This window comes from Macaca nemestrina, chromosome 20 (genome assembly GCF_043159975.1).
Source record: "Macaca nemestrina isolate mMacNem1 chromosome 20, mMacNem.hap1, whole genome shotgun sequence".
In the NCBI taxonomy this organism is placed as follows: Eukaryota; Metazoa; Chordata; class Mammalia; order Primates; family Cercopithecidae; genus Macaca; species Macaca nemestrina.
In genome coordinates, this window is record NC_092144.1 from 13,109,094 (window position 1) to 13,131,610 (window position 22,517).

At 52.4% G+C, this 22,517-nt stretch overlaps 1 protein-coding gene across 1 annotated transcript in view; it reads left to right on the forward strand.

The window, feature by feature from the left end:
* The window catches only part of LOC105499332 (zinc finger SWIM-type containing 4), a 38,940-nt gene that overhangs the window by 10,522 nt on the left and 5,901 nt on the right, over positions 1-22,517 (forward strand). Inside the window, exons 4-12 of the mRNA XM_011771903.3 lie at positions 2,883-3,031; positions 3,116-3,266; positions 6,362-6,529; positions 7,851-8,201; positions 10,851-10,988; positions 11,357-11,611; positions 12,954-13,089; positions 18,154-18,308; positions 20,314-20,477. Of these exons, the coding sequence (XP_011770205.2) occupies positions 2,883-3,031; positions 3,116-3,266; positions 6,362-6,529; positions 7,851-8,201; positions 10,851-10,988; positions 11,357-11,611; positions 12,954-13,089; positions 18,154-18,308; positions 20,314-20,477 (1,667 nt within the window). The remainder of the gene's footprint in view (positions 1-2,882; positions 3,032-3,115; positions 3,267-6,361; positions 6,530-7,850; positions 8,202-10,850; positions 10,989-11,356; positions 11,612-12,953; positions 13,090-18,153; positions 18,309-20,313; positions 20,478-22,517) is intronic.

Here is a 22,517-nt window from a genome sequence, read left to right on the forward strand (position 1 = left end):
AGTGAGCTACAAAAAATAAACAGAAGTAGCTGGGTGTGATGGCACATGCACACCTGTAGATACTTGGGAAGCTGAGATGGGAGGATCACGAGCCTGGGAGGTAAAGGCTGCAGTCAGCTATGATCACGCCACTAAAACTCCAACCTGATGACAGACTGAGACCCTGACTAAAAAAAAAAAAAAAGAAAAGAAGGGAAGGACGGAATTGATGGTGATTGGAGGTGAGGATAAGTGGTTGGGTGGCGAGGGCTTTGACTAGTGGGCTTAAGGTAGACTGATAGTGGTGGACAGATGAAGTCAGTAAAAGAATGAAAGATCCAGTGGGTACATGGATTGGGAGTGAGTTGATGGGTGAATGGAAGGTTCATATATGTGGATCAACATTGTGGGTGGGCCAAGTGGGCAGGCGCTTTGTGTAGGGTGGATAGATGGACGAATGGGATAGTGGGTGTTTTGAGAGGTACATATGAATGGATGGTTTGATAATGAATGGATGGTTTAATGGAAGAATAGAGAGTTAGGGTTAGTTACTGGGTGATAACTAATAGTTATCACCTAGATAACTAGGGTTAGTTATTGGATGATAGTTATTGGGTAGGGTGGATAGTGTACTTGTGTGAGTCAGTGGACAGATGGGAGGGTGGGTATTCTGAGTGGTTGGTTCACGTGGATTGGAAAGCTAAAAGGGGTGAGTGGGCAGATAGATCAATAAGATGAGTAGGTGGGTGGGAATTATGGGTAGGGTGGATGATGGACTGATGGGGTAGGTGGTTGTTTAAGGGGTATGAATATGGGGGACACGGCCAAGTAGATAGAGACTGTCATGACTTGGGTGGGGGTGGATGAGCGGGTGGTGTTTCAGGTGAGACAGATGAGTAAACAGATGGGTGGGTGGTGTTTTGAGTGGGATGGGTAAATGAATGGATGGATGGGTAGATGGATGGATGTGTAGTGTTTCAGGAGAGATAGATGAATAGATTGGATGGATAAGTAAATGGATGAATGAACAAATGGATGAATGAGCTCCTGGTGTTTTGGGCAAGATGGGTGGGTGGGTGGATGGATGGATGGATGGATGGATATTATTACGGGTGAGATAGATGGATTGGATGGATGACTCAGTGGATAAATGAGCAAATGGATGAATGAGCTGGTGGTGTTTTGGACAAGATGGATGGATGGATGGATGGATGGATGGATAGATGGATGGATGGATGGATGATGGATACATGGATGGATGGATGGATGCATGGATGGATGGATGGATGCATGGATGCATGGATGGATGGATGCATGGATGCATGGATGGATGGATGGATGGATGGATGGATGGATGCATGCATGGATGGATGGATGGAAGGATGGATGCACAGATGGATGCATGCATGGATGGATGGATGGAAGGATGGATGCACAGATGGATGGATGGATGCACGGATGCATGGATGGATGGATGGATGCATGGATGCATGGATGGATGGATGGATATATGTATGGATAGATGGATGGATACATGGATGGATGGATGGATGGATGGATGCATGGATGCATGGATGGATGCATGGATGGATGGATGGATGGTTGGACGGATGCATGGATGGATGGATGCACGGATGGATGGATGGATACACAGATGGATGGATGGATGCACGGCTGGATGGATGGATGGATGCATGGATGCATGGATGGATGGATGGATGCATGGATGCATGGATGGATGGATGGATGCATGGATGGTTGGATAGATGGATGGATGGTTGGATAGATGGATGGATGCACGGATGGATGGATGCATGGATGGATGGATGGGTGGATGGATGGGTGGGTGTGTGGGTGTGTTGTGTTTCAGGTGAGATAGATGAATGGATTGGATGGGTGATGTATTATTCTGTTCTCACACTGCTATGAAGACATACCTGAAATGGGGTAATTTAAAATAAACAGGTTTAATCGGCTCATAGTTCTGCAGGCTACACAGGCTTCTGCATTTGGGGAGGCCTCAGGAAACTTACAATCATGGCAGAAGGTGAAGGAGAAGCAAACACATCTTCACATGGCTGGCAGGAGAGAGCGAGCAAAGGGGGAGATGCTATACACTTTCAAACAACCAGATCTCATGAGAACTCTATCATGAGACAACACTAAAGGGATGGTGCTATGCTGTTAGAAACCATCCCCATGATCCAATCACCTCCCTCCAGGCCCCACTTCCAACACTGGGGATCATAATTCAACATGAGATTTGGGTGGAGACACAGAACCAAACCATATCAGATGACTAAGTGGATGAATGAGAAAATGGTTGAATGAGCTAGTCATGTTTAGGACGAGATAGATGGATCGATGGAGGGATGGATGGATGGATAAATAGATAAATAGATGTTCGGGTGGGATGGACAAGTGGGTGGGTGGGGTTTAGGTGGGATGGATGGAACTTTCTAATGGGTTGGGTGACTTGGAAGAACGGATGGATGGGTCAGGTGCGGTGGCTCATGCCTGTAATCCAGCACTTTGGGAGTCCAAGGTGGGTGGATCACCTGAGGTCAGGAGTTTGAAACCAGCCTGACCAACATGGTGAAATCCCACCTGTACTAAAAATAACAAAAAAATTGGCCAGGTGTGGTGGGGTGTGCCTGTAATCCCAGCTACTTGGGAGGCTGATGCAGGAGAATCACTTGAACCCGGGCGACAGAGGTTGCAGTCAGTGAAGATGGTGCTACAGCACTCCAGCCTGGGCCAGAAGAGCCAAACTCCGTCTCAAAAAGAAAAAAAAAAAGAAAAAAAAGAAAAAAAAAAAGGACAGATGGCAGGGGCAGTCGCTATCTCTCCGCAACCCCCAACCCCAGTCCCAGCCTCAGCTTCCTTTCCCTCCCTCCCCACAGGCGCCCCAGACCCCACCGCTGGCGCAGGAATCGAGGACGCCAACTGCTGGCACCTGGACGAGGAGCAGATCCAGGAGCAGGTGAAGCAACTGCTGTCCAACGGCGGCTACTACGGGGCTAGCCAGCAGCTGCGCTCCATGTTCAGCAAGGTGCCGTGCGGACCGGCGGGGCACGGGGTGCAGAAGGCCCCGGTGGACGCCCAGCCCTTCCTCACCACCCTGTCCCCGGCACAGGTGCGGGAGATGCTGCGAATGCGGGACTCCAACGGAGCGCGCATGCTGATCCTCATGACCGAGCAGTTCCTGCAGGACCCGCGCCTGGCCCTGTGGCGGCAGCAGGGCGCCGGCATGACGGACAAGTGCCGGCAGCTCTGGGATGAGCTGGGTGAGGCCCGAACCCCGGTGCGTGGTGGACACTGGGACTTCGGCTCCCATGGGGGCTGGCCCACTCCGAAATTGGGGTCTGTTCCCTGAATCCGCCCTCCATTCGTTTGGCAAACATGTATGAGCGCCTCTAAAGTGCCAGGCATGGTACTGGGAACTGGTGGTCAGCAGAGAACAAGAGAGTGAAAATCCTGTTCACGTGGATCTGATAGGAGGCACAGGCAATCAAATGTCATTGGCCCAGGGGTTGATACACATGTTTTCTTTGTTTTGAGACAGGGTCTCACGCTATTGCCCAGGCGGGCATGCAGTGCCACAATCTCGGCTGACTGCAACCTCTGCCTCCCAGACTCAAGTTATCCTACACCTCAGCCTCCCAAGTAGCTGGGTCTACAGGTGCACACCACCACATCCAGCTAATTTTTAATTTTTTGAAGAGACAGGGTCTCACTATCTTGCCAAGTCTGGTCTTGAACTCCTGGACTCAAGCAGTCCTCTCGCCCAGCCTCCCAAAGTACTGAGATGACATGCATGAACCACCACGCCCAGCCTACATGTTTTCTTTCTTTTTTTCTTTTGTTAGAGACAGGATCTCACTGTGTGCCCAGGCTGAAGTATAGTGGCACAATCATGGCTCACTGTAACCTCAAACTCTTGGGCTCAAGTGATCCTCTGGCCTTGGCCTCTCAAAGTGCTGGGATGACAGGCGTGAGCCACCACACCAAGCTGACATATGTTTGGTTTTTTGTTTTTTTTTTTTTCTCTTTTCAAGACAGAGTCTCACCCTGTCTCCCAGGCTGGAGTGCAGTGGCACAATCTTGGCTCACTGCAGCCTCCGCCTCCTGGGTTCAAGTGATTCTCCTGCCTCAGCCTCCTGAGTAGCTGGGATTACAGGCGCATGCCACCTGTAGAGACGGTGTTTCACCATGTTGATCAGGCTGGTCTCGAACTCCTGACTTCGTGATTCACCCACCTCGACCTCCCAAAGTGCTGGGATTACAGGCGTGAGCCACCACACCCGGCCAACACATGTTTTCTGTAAGAGCCGCAGAGTTAATGTTATTCAGCCCTGCAGGCCATTTGATCTCTGTCATGACAACCTAACTCTGTCCATTATAGTTAAAAAAAAGCAGACACAGACATATATACCAAACGGGCATGGTGGCATTTCAGTAAAACTTTATTTAAGAGCTGGGAGGTCAGGTGCGGTAGCTCACACCTGTAATCCCAGCACTTTGCAGGCAGGTAGGGGGATCACTTGGGCCCTGGAGGTTGAAGCTGCAGTGAGCCACGATCATGCCAGTGCTCTCCAGCCCGGGCAACAGAGCAAGACCCTGTCTCAACAACAAAAACAGCAAAAAGGGGCTTGGCACAGTGGTGGGATCCTGTACTTCCAACTACTTGGAAGGCTGAGGCAGGAGGATTATTTGAGCCCAGGAGTTTGAGTGCAGCTTAGACAACATGGTGAGACCCTGTCTCAAAGTTTTTTTAAAGACCAGCTTTATTTATGGATACTTATTAATGTATTTGAATTTTATATTATTCCCACAAGTTGCAAAATAATCTTTTGGTTTTGTTTCCCTGACCATTTAAAAATGGAAAAATAGGCCTGGTTGCAGTGGTTCACACCTGTAATCCCAGCAGTTTGGGAGGCCGAGGTGGGCAGATCACTGGCCAACATGGTGAAACCCCATCTTTACTAAAAATACAAAAATTAGCCGAGCATTGTGGCAGACGCCTGTAATCCCAGCTACTCGGGAGGCTAAGGCAGGAGAATCGCTTGAACCCAAGGTGGAGGTTACAGTGAGCTGAGATTGCGCCACTGCACTCCAGCCTGGGTGACAGACTGAGACTCTTGTCTCAAAAAATAAATAAATAAAAACAAATACAAATAAAAATGGAAAAATAAATCTTAGCAGACAGGCTAATCAAAAATAAAGGGTGGCCGGGCGCGGTGGCTCACGCCTGTAATCCCAGCACTTTGGGAGGCCGAGGCGGGCGGATCACAAGGTCAGGAGATCGAGACCACGGTGAAACCCCGTCTCTACTAAAAATACAAAAAATTAGCCGGGCGCGGTTGTGGGCGCCTGTAGTCCCAGCTACTCGGGAGGCTGAGGCAGGAGAATGGCGTGAACCCGGGAGGCGGAGCTTGCAGTGAGCCGAGATCGCGCCACTGCACTCCAGCCTGGGCGACAGAGCGAGACTCCATCTCAAAAAAAAAAAAGGGTGGTTCAGTTTTCACCATGGGCAGTGGTTTGCTACTTTGCTGACCCCTGTGTTAGATTGTGGTAAGTGCTACCCAGAAAACCCCAAAACACCTTGAGAGGAGTCTGGAGGCCTGGTTTGGTATTTATTTATTTATTTATTTATTTATTTATTTATTTATTTATTGAGATTGAGTCTCACTCTGTTGCCCAGGCTGGAGGGCAGTGGTTTGATCTCGGCTTACTGCAACCTCCGCCTCCTGGGTTCAAGCGATTCATGTGCCTCAGCCTCCCAAGTAGCTAGGACTACAGAGGCCTGGGTTGTAATCCCAACTTTTTTTTTTTTTTTTTTTTTTTTTTTTTTTTGAGATGGAGCTTTGCTCTTTTTGCCCAGGCTGGAGTGCAGTGGTGTGATCTCATCTCATTGCCGCCTCCACCTCCCGGGTTCAAGCCATTCTCCTGCCTCAGCCTCCCAAGTAGCTGGGATTACAGGCGCCCACCACCATGCCCGGCTTTTTTTTTTTTTTTTTTTTTTTTTTTGTATTAGTAGAGACAGGGTTTCACCATGTTGGCCAGGCTGTTCTTAAACTTTTGACCTCAGGTAATCCGCCCACCACAGCCTTCCAAAGTGCTGGGATTACAGGCGTGAGTCACTGCGCCTGACCCTCTAATCCCAACTTCTAACTTACCAGCGGTGTGAGCCTGTGCAAGCCGTGTTACATCTCCGTGCCTCAGTTTGCTTGTCTGTAAGGTGTAAAGGCTGTGGGTTGCAACTTCCGAGGGTCGAGGTGAGGGGTTAGCATATCATCAAGTGGTACACAGTGGGCACTGCGGAAATGTGTGTCACTGCCACTGTTGGCAGGAATATTGAGCCTGCCCCGTGCCTCCTCAGGGGCCCTGTGGGTTTGCGTCGTCCTGAGCCCCCACTGCAAACCAGAGGAAAGGGCAGGCTGGCTCCAGCTGCTCAGCAGGTGGGACAAGCTCGACGTGTGCCCACTGGAAGAAGGCAACTACTCCTTCGACGGCCCCAGCCTGCAGCCCACCGTGGCCCCCATCCCAGGTAGGAGAGAGGGGTCTTTACCATGCCCCCCCAAAACCATCACGACTAACTGTGGCCCCACTTATCATCATGGTGCTCTTCCCAGGAGAGACAGAGAGTGGGGCAGAGCAAAGCAGACCCCAGTCCTTGGCTGTCCTCCCAGGACTAATCCCAACTTGTCCAGCCAGGAAAGAGTGAGTGCCGAGGGCAGGAGCAATGGCAGCCCAAGTGGACAAGTGAAGTAAAATGCTTAAAACACCTGCAGTCCTGGGCTGGTCTGGCTTGGCTTCCTACTAGTTATGGGAGCAAAGAGATGGTGAGAGAGGAAAAAAGATAGGAGGACTCAAACAGGAGAAAGTGAGATACTGAGGAGAGAGAGACAAGTGAAGAGAGGCAGAGATGGATAGAGAGAGGGAAGAGGCAGACAGAGGAGTAGATAGGAGGGAAGACAGAGAGAGATTGAGGAGAGAGGGAAAAAAAATGTATAGCAAGTACAGGCCAGGCGTAGTGGCTCACGCCTATAATCCCAGCACTTTGGGAGGCTGAGGGAAGCAGATTCATTGAGGCCAGGAGTTCGAGATCAGCCAGAGCAACATGGTGAGACCTTGTCTCTACAAAAAATACAAAAATTAGCTGGGTGCGGTGACACATGCCTGGAATCCCAGATACTCAGGAGGCTGAGATGGGATAATCACTTGAGCCTGGGAGGCAGAGGTTGCAGTGAGCCGAGATCGCACCACTGCACTCTAGCCTGGGCGACAGAGTGAGACCCTGTCTCAAAAAAAAAGAAAAGAAAAATAGCAAGTAGGAAGAGAAAGACAGATAGCCAGTTAGTTGCTCAACCTGTTTTCCATCAGTGTTAGTTCCTAACACATACATGCTTCCCTTTTTTTTTTTTTTTTTTTTGAGACAGTCTCACTCTGATGCCCAGGCTGGAGTGCAGTGACGCAACCTCAGCTCACTGCAACCTCTGCCTCCCGGGTTCAAGCAATTCTCATTCCTCAGCCTCCCAAGTAGGTGGGATTACAGGCGTGCACCACCACGCCAGGGTTAATTTTAGTAGAGATGGGGTGTCGCCATGTTGGCCAGGCTGGTCTCGAACTCCTGGCCTCCTGTGATCCTCCCACCTCGGCCTCCCAAAGTGCTGGGAGTACAGGTGTGAGCCACCATGCCCAGCCCACACAGGCATCTTCGAAGGGTGGCTTCAAGGACTGGGGAGATGGTGTACGCCGATAGCTTTGCCCAGGCCTAAACCCCAATTAGTACTTGGTGGGGAAAGTGGCCACAGCTCAACTGCTATAGGGAAACCCCTCACTGGGCCATGTTGGGTGCCTCTCTGCAGGCTCGGAGGAAGAGGAAGAGGTGGCAGCCACAAGTCCCCGCCACACGGTATTTGGCCGCGCCTTGCTGGCTGGAGAGCTGCACTGGAATGACGCCTACCTGCAGAGGATCCTGGCCAGTGACTCCTACGGGCCCAGCCTCACAGGCAGCGTGGGTGGGGACAAACCGACTTTCGACCCCCAGGGCCGCCCACTGTGGCTGGGAGAACCTTTCCCCACTGCCTGCGCCCGTGTGGACACCCTGCGTGCCCACGGATACCCCCGGCAAGCCCTGCGGCTGGCCAGTGCCATCATCAACACGCTCCGGCTGCAGCGGCGGCATCAGCTGGAGAGCTACAAGCAGCAGAAAAAAGGTCAGCCTCAGCCGGGCACGGGGACTCGTGCCTGTGACCCCAGCACATTGGGAGTCCAAGGCGGTAGGATTGCTTGAGGCCAGGAGTTCAACATCAGTCTGGGCAACACAGTGAGACAATGTCTCTACAAAAAAAAAAATTAACTGGATATGGTGGCTCACACCTGTAGTTCCAGCTACTCTGGAGGCTGAGGCAGGAGGATCACTTGAGCCCAGGAGTTCAAGGGTGCAGTGAGCTATAATTGTGCCACTGCACTCTAGCCTGGGTGACAGAGCAAGACCTCATCTCTTTTTTTTCCTCTCTCTCTTTTTTTTTTTTTTTTTTTTTTTGAGAGGGAGTTTCGCTCTTGTTGCCCAGGCTGCAGTGCAACAGAGCGATCTCGGCTCACCGCAACCTCCGCCTCCCAGGTTCAAGCCATTCTGCTGCCTCAGCCTTCTAAGTAGCTAGGATTACAGGCATGCGCCACCATGCCTGGCTAATTTTTTTTGTATTTTTAGTAGAAATGGGGTTTCTCCACGTTGGTGAGGCTGTTCTCGAACTCCCGACCTCGGGTGATCTGCCCGCCTTGGCCTCCCAAAGTGCTGGTATTACAGGCTTGAGCCACTGCGCCTGGCAAATTTTTTTTGGTTTTTTTTGCGACAGAGTCTTGTTCTGTCACCCAGGCTGGAGTACAGTGGTGCAATCTCGGCTTACTGCAACCTCCACCTCCCCGGTTCAAGCGATTTTCCTGCCTCAGCCTCCTGAGTAGCTGGGACTACAGGCACCTGCCACCACACCCAGCTAATTTTTCTATTTTTAGTAGAGACAGGGTTTCACTACGTTGGCCAGGCTGGTCTTGAGCTCCTGACCTTTTGATCCACCCACCTAAGCCTCCCAAAGTGCTGGGATTACAGATATAAGGCACCATGCCTGTCCTACTGAAAATATTTTTAAAATTAGCCAGGCTTGGTGGCGCACACCTGTATTCCCAGCTACTGGGGAGGCTGCAGCATGAGAATTGCTTTAATCCGGGCGGCAGAGGTTGGTTGCAGTGAGCCAAGATTACACCACTGCACTCTACTGGGTGACAGAGCGAAACTCCGTCTCAAAAAATTAAAAAAGGCCGGGCGCGGTGGCTCAAGCCTGTAATCCCAGCACTTTGGGAGGCCGAGACGGGCGGATCACGAGTTCAGGAGATCGAGACCATCCTGGCTAACACGGTGAAACCCCGTCTCTACTAAAATACAAAAAAAATTAGCCGGGCGAGGTGGCAGGCGCCTGTACTCCCAGCTACTCGGGAGGCTGAGGCAGGAGAATGGCATGAACCCGGGAGGCGGGGCTTGCAGTGAGCTGAGATCCGGCCACTGCACTCCAGCCTGGGCAACAGAGCTAGACTCCGTCACAAAAAAAAAAAAAAAAAAAAAAAAAATTAAAAAAAAAAAGAGAAAAGAGTGAGGAGAAAGAGACGAGGAAAGAAAGGGGGTGGGGGGGGGAGAGAGAGGGGAAGGAAGAAAGGGAGGGAGGGAAGGAGGCTGTATCAGCCCCAAAAACCACATTGTGTACTAGATATGGGGGTGGGGGACAGGAGGGAGGCCACCAGTTGAGAGAGCTGGTTGATGGGGTTGATGGATCAGCTGTCAGGAAATTGAACAAAGAAAAGCGTGTCATGGAGGAAACATGGGGGCCCTGGGACCCGAGCAGAGCTCTGACCAGGCTTGGCAGCATCAGTGAAAGGCACCTAGATTTTAAAAATTAGCCAGGTGGCTAATTAGCTGAGTATTTAAGGATGTGCACGGCTGGTCGAGGTTGCTCACGCCTGTAATCCCAGCACTTTGGGAGGCGGAGGCAGGCGGATTGCCTGAGGTCATGAGTTTGAAACCAGGTGGGCCAACATAGTGAAACCCCATCTCTACTAAAAATCCAAAACACATTAGCCAGGCCTGGTGGCGTGTACCTGTATTCCCAGCTACTCAGGAGGCTGAGGCAGGAGAATCGCTTGAACTGGGAGGTACCTGGAAGTTGCGGTGAGCTGAGATCACACCATTGCACTTTAACCTGGGCAACAAGAGTGAAACTCCGTCTCAAAAAAAAAAAAAAAAAAAAAGAATGTGCAGGAGTTACCCAGGAGAAGGGGGTGGAGGAAGTGCTCAGAATAGAAGGAAACCGTGAACAGGAGCCAGGAGGGAAGAGAGTACGTGGCTTGGAGGACAAGGCTGGAGGACTGGCTTCCAGATGAGACAGGTCACCAGTATATGAAAAAACTTCATACTGGTCCTTGGGGGCCCTAAAGGCTGTTGGGGCCTTATCTTCAGAGAGGTGGAGAGGGAATAAGGGCAATGAGGAGGGGAATGACACTTTGGGTGTTTTAAAAAGCGTCCAGTGGCCAGGCATGGTGGCCCATGCCTGTAATCCCTCTGGGAGGCTGAAGCAGGAGGATCGCTTGAGCTCCAGAGGTCGAGGCTGTAGTGAGCTATGATTAGGCCGCTGCACTCCAGCCTGGGCAATAGAGCGAGACCCCACCTCAAACAAAAAGTTGAAGGTGACCATCGGGTGAGCAGGTGGTGGGCATTATGGGGCTAGACTGGACGGCAGGTCAAGAAGAGGAATACCCCTCCCTCCTAGAGACTTGGGCAGGTGTGTGGGCATTGAGCCCCATCTTTCCACCCGCAGAGCTGCTCCAGAAGGGTTCCACCTGCATCACCAACACTGAAGGATGGGTGGGGCACCCCCTGGACCCCATTGGCTGCCTCTGCAGGGCGCTCCTGGAGGCCTGTCGTCTGGAGGAGGAGACACTTACCCTTTACCCAGGTACTCACATGGGGGACTCTTGGAGGAGGTGGGACAAGCCCTCCTCGCTGGCCATGCCTCCTGGCCCAGTACCCCTATAAGTTAACTCCGAGACTCTTACCCTTGGCCACGCCCCTACCTTTGGCTACCTCCCCTGGCCAGTGCCCAGAGCCAGTAGGCTTAGCTTCTCCTGAAAGTGAGGCCACCATAGGCCTAGCTGCTGCTAGAAGGTGGGGCTCCCGCGCTCCCCCAACCCCGTGAGTGCTGGGAGCTTCTGGGCTCCCTCTAAAACCTACCCTGTGCCCAAGTCTCCATGCTTGGGGCCAAGGGCTACAGGGATCTTAGGGAAGGGGATCTGTCTCCAGCAGCCCTGGCCCTGTCTCCCCCAGACTCAGGTCCCGAGAAGCGGAAGGTGGCCTACCAGCACGTGCCTGTGCCCGGGAGCCCTGGAGAGTCCTATTTGGTGCTGGCGCTGGAGGTGGCACTGCTGGGGCTGGGGCAGCAGCGGGCCCTGCCGGAGGGGCTGTACGCCCAGGACAAGGTGGTGCGCAACGAGGAGCAGCTGCTGGCCCTGCTGGAGGAAGTGGAATTGGATGAGCGGTTGGTGCAAGTGCTGCGCAAACAGGCGGGGCTGCTGCTGGAAGGTGAGGCCCCGCCCCTAGGCCTGGCTGTTCCTGAAAGGTAGGGTCCTGCCCCTGGTCCTGTAGCGGCCGGGTTGCTGCAAGATGGGAGGCCCCGCCTCAGCCCCGCCCCTGGCCCCGCCTCCTGGTCATACTGTCCACTCCTACCTTGGCAGTTTCTAAAAGGAGAGATCCGGCTCTTCTTCCCGCCACCTAATGCGTGCTGCCAGCCAGTAACTGCTGCTTGTGCTGAGGCACCGCCCCCTTCCCTCCCGGGAGCCAATGAGCCAAGTGGCTGATGTTAAAGCAAGGGCGTCCCACCTTCATCTGCAACTTAGGCACCGCCCCTGGCCCGGCCTGTTCCTCAGGGGCCCCGCCCATGGCCTGGCCCTATTGGCCTGTATGTTGTGAGACTCCGTCCCCTAGCGCTGCAGGGAGCCGCTTATCCCTGCCTCTTCCAGGCCCTCTACGCTATCGGACTTCCTGGTCTTGGCTGCTGGTCCCGCTCCCCAAGGCAGGTGCAGCCCCACCTCCACCCTCTGGCCCCACCTTGCATCTGAGCCCTGCTCCTCACCTGGGAGTGTGCCTGGAGTCTCTTCTTTTTTTTTTTCCTTTTTTCTAGTGGCGCGATCTCGGCTCACTCTAACCTCCGCCTCCTGGGTTCAAGTGATTCTCCTGCCTCAGCCTCCCGAGTAACTGGGTTTACAGGCATGCGCCACCACACCCAGCTAATTTTTGTATTTTTAGTAGGGATGGGGTTTCCCCACGTTGGCCAGGCTGGTCTCAAACTCCTGACCTCAAGTGATCTGCCCGCCTCGGCCTCCCAAAGTGCTGGGATTACAGGCATGAGCCGCGGTCCCGGCCTCCTCTTTTATTTTTTTTTTTGAGATGGAGTCTCGCTCTGTCCCCCAGGCTGGAGTGCAGTGGCGCGATCTCGGCTCAGTGCAGCCTCTGCTCCCGGGTTCACGCCATTCTCCTGCCTCAGCCTCCTGAGTAGCTGAGACTACAGGCGCCCGCCACCACACCTGGCTAATTTTTTTTGTATTTTTAGTAGAGACAGGGTTTCACCTTATTAGCCAGGATGGTCTCGAACTCCTGACCTCGTGATCCGCCTGCCTCGGCCTCCCAAAGTGCTGGGATTACAGGCATGAGCTACTGCGCCCAGCCTGGCCTCCTCTTTTATTTGTATTACCCAGAGCTTGTCTCAGTCTCAGCCCTGAACCCCTACCCCTGGGGACCCATCTAGCCACAGCCACTCTACCCAGGGGCCAGCCCACCCACTACTTAAAGCCTGGGGTCTTGTGAAACCTGGGGAGGGGCTGAGGCAAGCCCACACCTGGGCACTGAGCTCAGGCTATTCCTGCAGGGGGTCCCTTCAGTGGCTTCGGGGAGGTGCTGTTCCGGGAGAGCGTGCCCATGCACACCTGTGCCCGCTACCTGTTCACTGCACTGCTGCCTCATGACCCCGACCTGGCCTATCGCCTCGCGCTGCGAGCCATGAGGTGAGGATAGGTGGCCAGGGCGGGGGAGCTGGGGGGAAGAGGGGCGGGCATGGGAGGGGAGCTCAGAGCCCCACCCGGCCAGCCTGAATTCACAGTCTAGTTAATTGATTCTCCCTCACCCTGGCATTTGATGATGATGCCATGTGCTTTTCATTCTGCCACCTAGGCTGGAGTATAGTGGCATGATCTCAGCTCACTGCAACCTCGACCTCCTGGGTTCAAACAATTTCCTTCCTCAGCCTCCCAAGTGGCTGGGATTACAGGCATGCACCACCACGCCCAGCTAATTTTTGTATTTTTAGTAGAGATGGGTTTTCACCATATTGCCCAGGCTGGTCTTGAACTCCTGACCTCATGATCCACCTGCCTTGGCCTACCAAAGTGCTAGGATTACAGGCATGAGCCACCTCGCACAGCTGTGCTTTCTATTGTTAAGTATAAATGTGAGTTTTTTGTTTTTTGTTTTTGAGACAGGGTCTGGCTGTGTCACCCAGGCCGGAGTAAGGTGGTGCAATCTCTGCTCAGTACAACCTCTGCCTCCTGGGCTCAAGTGATCCTCCCATCTCAGCCTCCTGAGTATCCGAGACTCCAGGCGTGCATCACCGCACTGGGCTAATTTTTGTATTTTTTGTAGAGACGGGGTTTCACCATGTTGCTCAGACTGGTCTCGAATTTCTGAGCTCAAGTGGTCTGCCCGCCTCGGCTTTCCAAAGCTCTGGGATTATAGGCGTGAGCCACTGCACCTGGCTAAATGTGTAGTATTATTTTGAGTTTGAGAATATTCACATGATACATGAAAAGGTACACAAAGCTGAGATCTTTTCTAGGCAGGTTTATCTCAGCCTACCCAGATCTCTCTGGAGGCAAGCATTGTTATCATTTTCGTATCTATCCTGCAAGAATTGAGGTTTCTGCAAATCCAGAATCTGGAAATTGAACGCTGGTCCTCCTTTTATACCGGTGGTACATCCTGTATCTATTCTTTGCACCGTTTTTTTCATTGAGCTTTGCATCTTATAGGATTTGTCGTATCACACAGGACGTGAATCACTGCGTAGTCTTCCACTGTAAGGACACGTCATAAAAGAACCAGTTGGGGCCAGGCGCGATGGCTCACGCCTGTAATCCCAGCACTCTGGGAGGCCGAGGGGGGCGGATCACGAGGTCAGGAGATCGAGACCATCCTGGCTAATGCTGTGAAACCCCATCGCTACTAAAACTACAAAAAAATTAGCCGGGTGTGGTGGTGGGCGCCTATAGTCCTAGGGAGGCTGAGGCAGGAGAATGGCATGAACTGGGGAGGCGGAGCTTGCAGTGAGCCCAGATTGCGCCACTGCACTCCAGCCTGGGCGGCAGAGAGAGACTCTGTCTCAAGAAAAAAAAAGGCCAACTCGATAGTAAACCATGCCCAACAAGGTGAAACCTATTCCACGCCTTCTGAAACCATCCTTCAGAGATACCTGTAAACAACTTGGGATCCGGCCTGGTGGTACACATCTATGGTCCTGGCTACTTGGGAGGCTGAGGAGGGAGGATTGTTTGAGGCCAGGAATTCAAGGCTGTAGTGATCTATGATCCCACCTATGAATTGCCACTGCACTCCAGCCTGGGCAAGAGAGCAAGACCCCATCTCTCTTTTTTTGTCCTTTTAGAGACAGTCTCACTCCATTGCCCAGGCTGGAATGCAATGGCAGGATCATAGCTCTTCACAGCCTCGTATACTTGGGCTCATAGGATCCTCCCACCTCAGCCTTTCAAGTAACTAGGACTACAGGCACTCATCACTACACCTGGCTAGTTTTTATTTTATTTATTTATTTTTTTTTTTGAGAGGGAGTCTCACTCCATTGCCCAGGCTGAAGTGCAGTGGCGCAATCTCGGCTCACTGCAAGCTCCGCCTCCCGAGTTCATGCCATTCTCCTGCCTCAGCCTCCCGAGTAGCTGGGACTACAGGTGCCCACCACCACTCCCAGCTAACTTTTTGTATTTTTAGTAGAGACAAGGTTTCACCATGTTAGCCAGGATGGTCTGATCTGATCTCGTGATCCACCCGCCTCGGCCTCCCAAAGTGCTGGGATTACAGGCATGAGCCACCGCACCTGGCCTAGTTTTAAATTTTTTTTTTGTAGAGATGGGATCTCATTACATTGCCCAGGTTGGTCTCAAATTCCTGGTCTCAAGCGACCCTCTCATCTTGGCCCATCTCTTTAAAACACACACACACACACACACACACACACTTGGCCCGTCTCTTTAAAAAACACACACACACACACACACACACGGGAGTGTTTTCCCAGAATATTTAGAAAGAGCAGCATGTAAGAGCCAAGATTTAGACAACAGACTTTTCTATGCAAAAATTTTTTTCTCAGCAAAATACAGCCCATGAGGCCTAATTTGGCCTGCCACCTGTTTTTGTACAGCCCATGAGATAAGAATGGTTTTTACATTTATAAACGGTTGAAAAAAATCAAAAGAATATTTTATAACACATGAAAAATATGTGAAATTCAAATTTCAGTGTCCAGAAATGGCTTTATTGGCACACAGCCATGTCCATTCATCTGTGAATTGTCTGCGGCTTCTTTGGCAGGACAATGACAGAATTAAGTTGTTGAAATACAGATCAGCGGCCCGGCACGGTGGCTCACGTAATCCCAGCACTTTGGGAGGCTGAGAGGGGTGGATCACTTGAGGACAGGAGTTCAAGACCAGCCTGGCCAACATGATGCAACCCCATGTCTACTAAAAATACAAAAATTAGGGCCAGGATCCATGGTACACGCCTGTAATCCCAGCACTTTGGGAGGCCAAGGTGGGCGGATCACCTGAATTTGGGAGTTCGAGACCAGCCTGACCAACATGGAGAAACCTTGTCTCTACTAAAAATACAAAATGAACTGGGCACGGTAGTGCACGCCTGTAATCCTAGCTATTCGGGAGGCTGAGGCAAGATAATCATTTGAACCCGGAAGGCAGAGGTTGCAGTGAGCCGAGATTGTGCCACTGCAATCCAGCCTGGGCAACAAGACCAAAACTCTGTCTCAAAAAAATAAATAAATAAAAACAAAAATGTAAAAATTAGCCGGGCACGATGGCGCACGCCTGTAATCCCAGCAACTCAGGAGGCTGAGGCATGAGAATCGCTTGAACTTGGGAGGCAGAGGTTACAGTGAGCCAAGATCACGCCACTGTACTCCAGCTGGATGACAGAGCGAGACTCTCTAAAAAAAAAAGAAGAAAAAAAAAAGAAATACAGACCAAAGACCCTGCAAAGCCCAAAATATTAGTGGTCCAGCCCTTTGAAGAAAAAATATGCTGGCCTCTTGTCTGAGTCCATGACTCAGTACCTTATATAATCTTCAAAACAACCTAGCAAAATAAGTATGTTTACTCTCATTTTCCATCTACAGGAACAGCAAGGAAGCTTAGGTAATATTTGGAATGAGGCTAGCCTGAGTCCTATTGCATGCTGTTAATCCCACCATTGGGCAACTTTGAATAACTTTTTTTGGCCGGGCACGGTGGCTCTAGCCTGTAATCCCAGCACTTTGGGAGGCCGAGACGGGCGGATCACAAGGTCAGGAGATCGAGACCATCCTGGCTAACATGGTGAAACCCCGTCTCTACTAAAAATACAAAAAACTAGCCGGGCGAGGTGGCAGGCGCCTGTAGTCCCCGCTACTCGGGAGGCTGAGGCAGGAGAATGGCGTGAACCCGGGAGGCGGAGCTTGCAGTGAGCTGAGATCCGGCCACTGCACTCCAGCCTGGGCGACAGAGCGAGACTCCGTCTCAAAAAAAAATAAATAAATAAATAACTTTTTTTGTTGTTGCTGTTGTTGTTTTTGTTGAGACGGTCTCTTTCTGTCACCCAGGCTGGATGGAGTGCAGTGGCACTGTCACAGCTCACCGCAGCCTCAAACTCCCAGGCTCAGGCGATCCTCCCACCCACCTCAGCCTTCTGAGTAGTTTGGACTACAGGAGCCCACCACCACCCCCAACTAATTTTTGTATTTTTTGTAGAGACAAGGTTTCGCTGTGTTGCCCATGCTGGTCTCAAACTCCTGGACTCAAGCAATCTGACTGCCTCAGTCTACCAAAGTGCTAAAATTACAGGCATGAGCCACTGTGCCTGGCCTTGAATAACTTTCTAAACACAAAACTGCATATATGGTGAGCCACTTAGCAATATAGCTTACAAGGAGGCTGAGACAGGAGAATCACCTGAGACCAGGAGTTTGAGACCAGCCTGGGCAACATAGCAAGACCCCATCTTTATAGAGAGAGAGACAGAGAAAGAGAGAGATAGGAGGGACAGAGGGAAGGAGGGAGGGAGGGAGGGAGGGAGGAAGGAAGGAAGGAAGGAAGGAAGGAAGGAAGGAAGGAAGGAAGGAAGGAAGGAAGGAGAAGAGAAGAAAGGGAAAGAAAAGGCTGGGCTTGGTGACTCACACCTGTAATCCCAGCACTTTAGGAGACTGAGGCAGGCAGATCATCTGAGGTCAGGAGTTCAAGACCAGCCTGACCAACATGGAGAAACCCCATCTGTACTAAAAATACAAAATTAACCGGGCATGGTGGCACATGGCTTGTAATCCCAGCTACCCGGGAGGCTGAGGCAGCAGAATCGCTTAAACCAGGGAGGTGAGGTTGCAGTGAGCCGAGATCGCGCCATTGCACTCCAGCCTGGGCAACAAGAGCGAAACTCGGTCTCAAAAAGAAAAAAGCCAGGTATGGTGGCACATGCCTGTAGTCCCAGCTACTCAGGATGCTGAAATGGGAGGATCACTTGAGCCCAGAAGTTCAAGGCTGCAGTGAGCTATGATTGCACCACAGGACTCCAGCCTGGGTGACGGAGTGAGACCCTGTCTCTAAAATAAGTAAATGTATCAATTTATAAACAACACTGCAGTGAACATCTTGCACACACATCTTCCACCATCTTGAGTTGTCAGGGCTCTGCTGGCTGAAGTGGGGAGGCCAAGACAGGAGGCTTCTCTGTCTCCTAGAGAGAATGGGGACAACAGACCCACCTCACCATGGCTCACTTCTCCTCTTACCCAGGCTGCCTGTACTGGAGACAGCATTTCCTGCTGGAGAACCTCATCCCAGCCCACTGGACTCCATCATGAGCAACCGCTTCCCCCGCTGGTTCATCCTTGGCCACCTGGAGACCCGCCAGTGTGAACTGGCTTCCACCATGTTGACAGCCGCCAAGGGTGAGGGTGGCAGCTGTCCTGATTCCTTTATCTTCCTCCTCTGTCATCTCCTTCTTCCTTCCCTCTTAACTTTCCTACTTCCTCTTATCCTTTCACGAAATTCCACCCACATTCCTTGAGCGCCTCCTATATATACCAGACACTGTCTCAGGTGCTGGGGATGTAGCAGGTGGCAAAACTGTCCCAGATCCCCTGCCCTGTGGAATGACATTCTAGTGGGGAGAAGCAAGTGATGCAGTAAATGAGACAGGAACAAGTACCATGGAGTGGAATAAAACAGGTGAACATTTAAGCAGAGACTGGAAGGTGAGGTGGAGCCATGCAGGTAGCTGGTGTCTTAGCTCAGGCTGCCGTAACAAAACACCAGAGACTGTGGGACTTCAACAACAAAAATTTATTTTCTCACATTTCTGGAGGCTAGAAGTCTAAGATCACTACGTCAGTATGGCTAGTTCCTGGTGAGGGCTCTCTTCCCAGCTTACAGACGGCTGCCTTCTTGCTGTGTTGAGAGTTGGGGGGAGTGGAGGGGTGAGAGGAAAGTGAGAGAGAGGAGGTGGGGAGAGAGAGGGACAAAGAGATAGTAGGAGGGGGACAGAGAGAGGAGTCAGGTAACAGAGAGGAGAGAGAGAAGAAAGAGAAGAGGGAGAGAGGAGAGACCGAGAGGAAAAGTTAAATTTCTCCAGTGTATCTTCTTCTAAGGTCAGTAACCCTCTCATGAGTACCTGAACTTCATGACCTCATCCAAACCTCATTATTGGCTGAGCACGGTAGCTCATGCCTGTAATCCCAGCACTTTAGGAGGCCGAGGAGGGCAAATCACTTGATGCCGGGAGTTTGAGACCAGCAAATCACTTGAGGCCAGGAGTTCAAGAACAGCCTGGCCAATATGGTAAAACCCCGTCTCTACTAAAAATGCAAAAATTAGCCAGGCACAGTGGCACACACCTGTAATCCCAGCACTTTGGGAGGCCAAGGCAGGGGGATCACCTGAGGTCAGGAATTCAAGACCAGCCTGGCCAAATGGTGAAATCCTGTGTCTACTAAAAATACGAAAATTAGCTGGGCGTGGTGGCGGGCACCTGTAATCTCAGCTACTTGGGGAGGCTGAGGCAGGACAATCGCGTGAACCCGGGAGACAGAGGTTGCAGTGAGCCGAGACTGTACCACTGCACTCCAGCCTGGACAACAAGAGCAAAACTCCATCTCAAAATAATAATAAAAGCTAACATTTGAGCAGCTCCTTGCCATGTTAAGGCCTTGCCAAGTATGGGCCCACCACCACCCTGTGAGGTGGGTTCCATTGCCTGAGTGTTACCCATTTTACAGATGGGGCAGCCAGGGCACAGAGAGGTAAAGTGACTTACTCAGGGTCACACAGCTAGTGGGTGGCAGGACCAGAATTTGAACCCAGGCATTCTGGGTGTGCACCCGATGCCCTTGAGATGAGGGAGAGGTCCACAGGATCCCTAGGTGGCTTTCTTTTCTTTTTTCTTTTTTTTTTTTTTTGAGATGGATATCGCTCTGTCACCCAGGCTGGAGTGCAGTGGTGCGATATCAGCTCACTGCAGCTGGGTTCAAGTGATTCCCGGGTTCAAGTGATTCTCGTGCCTCAGCCTCCCAAGTAGCTGGGATTACAGGCGCCCGCCACCATGCCCAGCTAATTTTTGTAGACGGGGTTTTGCCATGTTGGCCAGGCTGGTCTCGAACTCTTGACCTAGTGATCCGCCCACCTAGGCCTCCCAAAGTGATGGGATTACAGGTGTGAGCAGCCACTGCGCCCTGCCCCTAGGTGGCTTTCTGTAACAGGAAAGGGCCACAGAGGAGATAATTGGCAAGGCCTGGGGGCGTTGAGGTCTGAATCTTCACAGAACCATTGCCCAGTACACATCCCTCTACACTCACACGTGTCTCTGGGTGGAAGGATCTGTGTGAACAGGTCGGGTGGTTGTCAAAGGCTGGTGCTGGGGTGTACCTGACGGTGTCCTCTGTCCCTCCCTTCACCCAGGAGACCCCAAGTGGCTACACGCGGTACTGGGCTCCATCCAGCAGAACATCCACTCTCCCGCCCTGCTCTTCAAGCTGGCGCAAGACGCCTGCAAGACAGCCACCCCGGTTAGCGCCCCACCAGACACCACGCTGCTGGGCATCGCACTGGAGCTGGGGCTGCAGGTGAGGGCTGCCAGGTGGATGCGGGAGGGCGATGCTGGCTTGGGGCCAGGATTGATTGTGAGCTGCGCCTCCGGGGGCATGGGCTGTGAGTGAGCCACTTCGCTGGGAACCCCGCTTTTGCCCGAGCTGTTCCTCAGGGGTGGGGCCTGAGCGAGAGCCACTCCCTTGGGGCGGGGACTGTGAGTGAGCCACACCTCTGAGGGCGTGGCATGAGTGGGCCACTTCCTTGGGGGCGTGGCATGAGTGAGCCACTCCCCTGGGAATGGGGATTAGATGAATCGTGTCTCGGCGATGGGGTCTGCATGTGGGCCACACCTCTGCAGGTGGGGCCTGACTGTCAACCTCACCTTTGGGGGCAGAGCCACAGAAGGGCAAGGTCTGTAAGACTTGGGAGTGTGGGAATGGGGTCCCCATTAGGGGTGAAGCCTATGAATTATTAATAGAATCCACCTATGGAGGAGACTGAGGTCTAGGGGAGAGTTGTCACTGGAGCAGAGAGGCAGGGCCTACAAGCCAGCGGATGGATAGCAAGCGAAATCTGGGGGTGGGGCCTGGGAGTGATGTGCTATTGGTTAAAGATCATGGGTGGGTGGGTTTGAAGCCGAGGGTGGGACAGAGCCTACCAATAAGGAGCTTCCTTGGGGGCGGGGCCTGAAGAGGATCGCCCATCTATGGAAAGGGATTCACCACTGAGAGGCTGGCCCTGGGTAAGGTCCTGAAGATGAGATGCCAGCCAACTCTAGGGGTGGGGTCTGTGGTTGAAAGTCCTGTATGCGGCAGGGTGTGGTGGCCCACACCTGTAATCCCAGCACTTTGGGAGGCCGAGGCGGGCAGATCACGAGGCCAGGAGTTCGAGACTAGCCTGGCCAACATGATGAAACCCCATCTCTACTAAAAATACAAAAATTAGCCAAGCGTGGTGGCACGCACCTGTAATCCCAGCTACTCGGGTTGAGGCAGGAGAATCGCTTGAACCCGGGAGGCAGAGGTTGGAGTGAGCCGAAATCACGCCACTGCACTCCAGCCTGAAGGACAGAGCAAGACTCTGTCTCATGAAAAAAAAAAAAAAAAAAGTCCTGTATGCAGGGCCTGCAGCTGAGCGTCTGGGTCATCCCCAGGGGCCGAACAAAGGGTGGTACTGCAAGGGCAAATCTTGGGTGCAGCTTGCTGGAAAGAAGTCGTCCGTAGGGTATGGGTCCCTTGGGACCTGGAGGAGGGCGGAGACTGCAGGAATAGACAGGTAAGAGACCTGTGGGGGTGGGGCCTCAGAGGGTGGCAGAAGTTCACTAAGAAGATAAGGAATAGGGCCGGGCACAGTGGCTCACACCTGTAATCCCAGCATTTTGGGAGGCCAAGATGGGAGGATTGCTTGGGGCCAGGAGTTTGAGATTGGCCTGGAAAACATAGTGAGACCCCTGTCTCTAAAAAAAAAACTTTAGGGCCGGGCACGGTGGCTCATGCCTGTAATCCCAGCACTTTGGGAGGCCGAGGCAGGCAGATCACAAGGTCAGGAGATAGAGACCATCCTGGCTAACACGGTGAAACCCTGTCTCTATAAAAATACAAAAAATTAGCCAGGCGTGGTGGCGGGCGCCTGTAGTTCCAGCTACTCGGGAGGCTGAGGCCGGAGAATGGCGTGAACCCGGGAGGTGGAGCTTGCAGTGAGCCGAGATCGCGCCACTGCACTCTAGCCTGGGCGACAAGCAAGACTCCGTCTCAAAAAAAAAAAAAAAAAAAACTTTAAAAATTAGCCAGATGTGGCCGGGCGCGGTGGCTCAAGCCTGTAATCCCAGCACTTTGGGAGGCCGAGACGGGCGGATCAGGAGGTCAGGAGATCGAGACCATCCTGGCTAACACGGTGAAACCCCGTCTCTACTAAAAAATACAAAAAAAACTAGCCGGGCAAGGTGGCGGGCGCCTGTAGTCCCAGCTACTCGGGAGGCTGAGGCAGGAGAATGGCGTGAACCCGGGAGGCGGAGCTTGCAGTGAGCTGAGATCCGGCCACTGCACTCCAGCCTGGGTGACAGAGCGAGACTCCGT